Raw genomic sequence first — 7,281 nt, 5'->3', positions numbered from 1 at the left:
GAGCCCGCGCGTTGCGGCGGATACAATATAAATTTGGTCGATGCATTTATACATCGAAGGAAAACATTTTATATAAGAAACTGAACTAATTGAGGCAAACCCTAGAATCCGTAGATGTAATTTGGGAATTGACGATTAGGTATTAAAGTAGGCTTCAATTGAAAAAGATCTGGGATTCAATAGCAGGTAGATGGAAAGGGTAAAGTATTCATCTGTTGAATTCAAATAAAAGATTCAATGACTCAAGCAACGAATGTGGTAATGACAATTGAAGGTAGCATTCGGTCCAACATTAAATATACAAGCATCTCATGAGAGAACAAGTGGGAGGTGAAAAGTTGTCATTCAAATGAAAGATTCAATGACTCAAACAACAAATGTGGTAATGACAATTGAAGGTAACATTCAGTCCAACATTAAATATACAAGCGTCTCATGAGAGAGAAAGTGAGAGGTGAAAAGTTGTCTATATGTATTATAATGTAATATAGATAATGCTGAAATTTAACTTTGGTTGTTTTTGTTAGCTTGTAAGTGTAACATAAGATGTAATAATGCCATCAACTTAAATCCAATTAAATTATTATGTTTATTTTAAATGAATGTGATGAATGCTAACTATTAAAAAATTAAAGTATATTATTTAGATATTTCTATTGAAGTTATGAATTTTTAGAAATATATTATTTCGCATTGACTTACTTTCCTCAGTACAATTGTCAACATTTTTTGGTTCCGTAATAAATACTTAGCAAATTCGCCTAAATCCAATTACATTATAATTTTTGTATAATGTATACGTATTTTTCGGCAATGATGTTTCGTAAGGACGGCTTACATGATAAGTTTCAGTTATCTTTCTGATAATATAATTTCTTATGTTAAGTCCTTAAGTTCCATATTTTGTGTTTATAGTATTTATTACAACATTTATTTGTGAATTGTATATGTTTTATAGGTTTTTTCATGTTTCTAAGATTTTACATTACATTTTTTTGTGTATTTAAGTTACGTATGTAATAAATATTATGTTGTCGTCTCAAAAAATATAATACAAATTATCTTGTTATTTAAAACTATATGTGTTTATAGCCGATTTCTATATTTCCATCTGTGTCGTACACATGTCAATAACCTAGTTACCATTATTGTAACTATTACATAATAAATTCATATTAAGTTTAAATAATGATTTACTGACTTATACATTCACGTTCCATTAACTTATACCTTATAATCTAAATTTCGTTATTGAATAAAATTTACTTCGATAAAATACACACATCGGAACGGTATGTTAGATTTTTTTTTATTAAATTAACATAATATATTTAAAAAATATAAAAGAAATTAAAAAAATAGATAAAGTTTTAAAATAAAGAATTAAAGATAAGGAGACAAACGTCACAAACATGTAATTATTTTCTAAAATTTATAGAAGGTGAGTAAAGTTAATAGGGTCCTAAATCCCAGAAACAACTACTTATTAAAAAACAAACTACACCTTAATGTTTTCATAAAAGATTTTTTTTTTGAACGGCCAACTAAGTAACGCTGAGTACTCCGTACGTGGCCCCCATTGGCTAAAGGTAGCCCGAGCCAGCAACTAGTCCGGACTGACGGAGCCTCTAGCGGTCCACCTATTGAGGGATTCACCGGATAAAACCCGACCCCCACGCCCGCCAAACGACACGACAGCGAGAAACCGGTAAAACCGGGTGAGATTATAACTCGAACCCTGGCATCCCTCATATCTCTCATATAAATTAGTGATAGTGAGGTTTGATCCCCCTACCTCTCACTAATAAGGTATTTCATAAAAGATCTATATGTAAAATGTGTGTACAACAAAAGTATAAATATTCAATAATACTTTTTTTATTATAATAATATTACTTACGAAGTATCAATTTGTCTAACCCGTTTCATTATTTTATTTGTTATTTTTGTTATTTTACTCACTAGGTTAGATTCTGGTGCGATACATATTTTAATAAATAATATATTTTTTTCAATGAATAATATAAAGATGCATGCTAAAATCAAAAAAATTACAAAATTACAAAAAATGAAACATTTTTATTTTTGGTTGAATAAAATACAAAGACAACTAAAATTAATAAAACAAAAACGTATAAAAATGAATTTAATATTTATATATACTAGCAGGGTGCCCCGCAATGCAGCGGGGCTGCGCGCAACTTAACAATGAGTGCATAGTCCGTGTCGGTACATACATCACCTGATGACAGTGCGCGTGTCGCCTATAATTGAACGTGTAACTCGTGCAAAGCCAGTTGCGTGTAATCGAAGATTAAACACACGTAACCGGACGGGAATGCACGTTACCGACATTAAAACATGCTTAACCAATATACAATAATTTGAAATATACAATAATGTGAAATAAATCATTTTTTTAAACCAACCCGTTATTACCCGAAACCCGTTCCAACTCGACAGCGTTTTGATCTGGCCCATTTCTACTCGAACCCGAACCATAACCATATATGTATCGACTCACTCCGACCCTATTGTACTTTCATAACTCGCCCAACTCGACTTGTTACCCAGCTCTAAATGGTAAGCGCGTAACATTCTAACTTTTTAAAACTAAAAACTATAGCCATATTATACCCAAATTAAAGAGAATAAAGTGCTCATTTTAATGATGTAATTTTTTTGAAAAAATATTAACGTGTGAAAACGTTATGGACGTTAAAAAGTCGTAGGGTAGTTGGTTTTGAATTAGGGGGCATATGTGTAACTATTATTAAACTTTACAAAAAAAGTAAGGAAGTTGAGGGATTAAAGTTATATGTATATTTTTGTGAGTAAAGACATAATTACCCCTAATTTTTAAATTTTTGATACATTATCTATACTATATATAATACACCAAACAATGACAAATTAAGACACTCATTTTTAAGTAATTTACAACACTTAAAGCTTGAGGTATATGTGTTAGTAATGGTAAACATGTCTTTTAAACACATTCTATTCAACTTACAAGTTTGGTCCCTCATCTTTAACTATATTATGTTTTTAATTTAACTAGTAAACTAACTTTCCATCCATGATTTTTAAACGACTATAGCCGTTTCTTACGTTAATATTTTTATAAACAATTTGCACCATAAAAACGAGCATTTTATTCTCTTTAATTTGGATATGATATGTTGTAATTTTTTTTCATTTTAAATAAATAAATAAATATGTTACGTAGGGGTGTTCAGTGTCGGTTTTGATGGTTTTTAAGTTAAACTTGTGAGTCCAACCGTTAATACTGATTTTTTGTCGTCCAAAACCAAACTCAACAATTGAAAGTTGAAATCGAATCGTTACTAACGGCCTGGTTCCAGTTTGGTTTCACAGTTTAAACTTTAATAATAAATTTAGTTTAAAATAATTAATAATTTAAATGTACCATCAATTTTAACTAAAACCCAACATAATATGATACTTGAGATGATCATAAATAAAAAATGATAATTTTAGCCACATAAATGGTAAATATTAATGGAAGATCTAGGACGTGAAATAATAACAACAAAAATTACAAAAAGAATCATATTGCAATTAGGTTAATTTACAGCATTTTCTGGTTTCATATGCCCGGTTGCCGATATAAACCGCGACCAGCCGTTCACTACGTTTTGAAAATTTTGAAACCGACCAACAAACCGAAAGTAAAAAAGAAAAAGAATAAAAAAGTCAAACCAATGACCGATTTAAACGATTTAAAGGTTTTAACCGAACCATAAACACTTATATTTGTACGTGATTAACAGGTTCAAACATCCGCTGCATCGCGCGAGCACCCGTCTAGTGTGTTGTATATAAAGCAATGAGTTTAGTATCTCTTAAAATTTAAAAGGTCCCTAACTCATGCTTATATATATATATATATATATATATATATATATATTATATAAACATTCAATCCACACTATTTCTTAATATTATTTCATATCTCCTTAGCAAACTTGCAATTCCAAAACTCGCGATTCATCTGCTTTTCTCAAGCACACAAGCCGTACATTGCATGTTATGTTTTAATCCATCTAGATAACGTATTTATTACACCATAAGTGTATAAAAACTTTATTTATGTATAGATATGGATAAAGAATTAAACATAAAATCAACACATTTGCATTTCCAAAACATGGGCTTGTAGTAGAAATATAATCACCACCTTACCGGTCTTTTGAACGAAATCTAACCTCGAAGAACCAGCCTAATTATAGCAGCAAAATATACATCGGGATCCAATACCTATTCATACATCTTTCATGACCACTACGATTTTTATTCCGATAATGTTCATTAAGTCTGTTAATTTATGGCATGACCGAAAACAGGACACGAATTTTGGGGGTTTAGGTTTGACAAAAACGGGTTTGTGTCAATTTCGGGTTGAACTTGTTTAGTTAAATGGATCGTGTTCGGTTTGAACTCGTCACGTTTACAGCTTGACCCGTTTAAACCATTTACATTTTATTTTAGTTTTTTTTACAATTATTTATGTAATAAGTTAAATTGTTTGAGTATCTAATATCAAAATTTAAAATAAAAAGGAAATTAACAGAAAATTTTATATTTATAATGCAATTGTTTTATATAATTTGTCATCTAAAATGAAAATTCAATGTATTAATATATGTAAACAAAGATAAAAACAAACATATAACTTTCGGGTCAAACGGGCCACGTTCTGGTTAACCTGCCAATGAGCGTGTCGTGTTTAGGTTCACATGTCTAACACAATTTCCAGGTTCGTGTGTGGTTGGACCCGTGAACACGACCCCTTTAACATGACCCAAGAACTGAAAAATACTAAAACTATTCTTGTATCGACACCAAAGTGCAAAATATATGAATGTACAATTTATAATCGATATATCTTGCGAAAATAGAAATAAAGCTTCAACAATCAGTCGAGATAAGAAACCGTGTGACATAGTAACAAAATCATTGTAACACAACCTATTTGGAATTATAAAATTGGCTTACATTCATAAGTTTGATAGACAATTGTTCTTCTCACGTGGCTAGGTTATATTAAAAACCCATAAATCCCAAATAAATAAGAGAAGTAATCATGCAATGAATATGAAATTATGATGCATAAATTAGGAAATTAAATTAAGTTAAATTAAATCCAATTTAAAGAAAGTTAAGTTATGCAATTGATTGTAAAAATGGTTTCAAGTTGTACAAACAAATTTTTATTTATTAAAGCAAGGATTAGAGATAAATTTAGTTTAACTCAAATTACAATCAGTTTAAAAGTAAACTGGTCTAAAAAAGAAATAAATCATATTTCTTGATATTTTTTAAATTATGTTTTATTTTAATTTTGATCGTTTAATGTGCTATTTTTACAGTAGGCTCAGAACACGAAAAGCATAATGGCAAAACTTAGAGCCATTCTTTGAGAAATAAAATAGATGAAGAAAATAAATCTGAGTGGAATGATTAATTTATTGAAGTTTTAGAACAAACACAAAAGATACAAATTGGTATTTACATATATTTTGTACGATTTGATATTTTACATCCATTGTTAAGAACACAATATAAAAGTGAATACATAAAATATATGTAGAGATAGATACGGTAAAATTATAAATATTGTACACAAATAAACATTTAAAGATTCAAGATTTCCGGCATGTATATGTTATTTTTTTAATTTATTTGATATGTAATTTATTATACCGTATAATACATATTTATATAAAAGTTAAACACATTTTTAGTATTTCATATTGTGTTGTTATTTGAATCAGTTTATTTATTCTAACTTCTGTTATATACGGGTACCTAACCTAGTCATATTATATGAGTAAATAATGTATATTAGACCCGATACTGACTTAAAGGGTAGTTAAGCCCCCCTAATAGGGTGTGGGGAAGAAGAACATCTCTATAAAAGCAACTAATTCTCATCTTTGAGTTCCAAGTTATACCTAGATGGCATTAACTGGTAAAAGAGTTACTCAGGATGAGATCAAGTCGAAAGGCAATATTTTTCATGAGTTATGGAAGTCTAATCCACACCAAATTCCAAGCTTGACCCCGACCACTATCCAAAACTGTCAAACCCATGATGGTGAAGTTGGAAGCATGGGCTCAGTTCTTTTGTGGAACTATTCTCTTGGTAAACAACACACTTGACTACAAATGAGCCGACCTGAGTCATGTTAGCCTCAAGCTTAGGCTGAAGTTAAACAATTCAGATCGGCTTGACTTGTTTATCTAAATTACCTAAAATTTGATCGAGCTCGAGTTCGACTCATAAAAGCTTGAGTCGACTCGTTTGTTTTTTATTTATTTTTTTAAATTTGATGTCTTTGCACAAATATTGTAGTGTGTGTAAGTATATATATATATGTGTGTATATATATATAATATATATATATATCATATAACATATTATAATCCAAATTCAATGCATAATTTTAGGTTGGCGCGAAATTTTGATTTTAGTTTGAACAAGTTAATGTGTGAGCTTACCTTGGCTTGGGCATGGTATGTTACAAATCAAATTGATTTCAAGTGAGCGTAACATTGCGAACCTTTTTAACTGCTCTACAAACACACCTAACGTCTTTCTTTCAATTTACAAGATCACTTGATTAAAGATCTGGATGATATGTTCTTGTAGATGGAAAAGACTGTGTTGCCAAAACCCTTGTGAAGGACATCAATGAAGCCAAAAAGTCAGTCACCTTTGAGGTACTTGAAGGCGATCTGATGGAACAATATAAGACCTTTGTTATGCATGTTCATGTAGACAAGCATGGTTCAAACAACCTGGTGACATGGACCGTCGAGTATGAGAAGCTGAGCCCTAATGTTCCTGATCCAGATACACTTATGGACTTCTATAAGAAGGTGGCCAAAGACATAGAAACTCCCCATCTCCGTAACTAAATGATAAAGTATGAAAATCAAATCATATATATTCACCAATAACGGGTGACTAGCCTAAATAATTGATTTTGAGTGTGTCCAAGATTCCCATGTTATATATATATATATATATGTGTGTGTTATGCTTGTTGGTTGGTTTTATGTATAAAAGTTCTTGTATTATTAATATTTGATACCTGGTGTTTCTGGTGTGGCTCTTTTGGTTTTGTGTGCAGATTTCTTGTAAAAGTTCTTGTACTATTAATCACAATATTTGGGGTCTTGTTAACAAAATTAGCCGTTAAAAAAACAATATTTCATTGTAATATAATAAAATATTGATAAGCATGTGCATAG

The 7,281-nt window shown here is 30.3% G+C and overlaps 1 protein-coding gene across 1 annotated transcript; it reads left to right on the top strand.

The window, feature by feature from the left end:
• Window positions 1-5,786: 5,786 nt before the first annotated feature.
• LOC143548070 (kirola-like) lies at window positions 5,787-7,037 on the top strand. Its single transcript, XM_077039333.1, has 2 exons — window positions 5,787-6,169; window positions 6,677-7,037. The coding sequence occupies exons 1-2, from the start codon at window positions 5,983-5,985 to the stop codon at window positions 6,943-6,945; spliced, it is 456 nt and encodes a 151-aa protein (XP_076895448.1). The 5' UTR covers window positions 5,787-5,982; the 3' UTR covers window positions 6,946-7,037.
• The last annotated feature ends 244 nt before the right edge of the window (window positions 7,038-7,281 follow it).

This window comes from Bidens hawaiensis, unplaced genomic scaffold (genome assembly GCF_021521415.1).
Source record: "Bidens hawaiensis isolate Kalapana, Puna unplaced genomic scaffold, B.hawaiensis_p1.1 tig00014903_1, whole genome shotgun sequence".
In the NCBI taxonomy this organism is placed as follows: domain Eukaryota; kingdom Viridiplantae; phylum Streptophyta; class Magnoliopsida; order Asterales; family Asteraceae; genus Bidens; species Bidens hawaiensis.
Note: the sequence above shows the minus strand (reverse complement) of the source record. Positions and strands in the feature narration are given on the sequence as shown.

Excerpts from the sequence above, each read along its gene's own strand:
- LOC143548070 (XM_077039333.1), top strand. The coding sequence starts at position 5,983 with ATGGCATTAACTGGTAAAAGAGTTACTCAGGATGAGATCAAGTCGAAA. Across the intron at positions 6,170-6,676 it reads TTTGTGGAACTATTCTCTTG|ATGGAAAAGACTGTGTTGCC; the intron begins GTAAACAACACA and ends ATGTTCTTGTAG.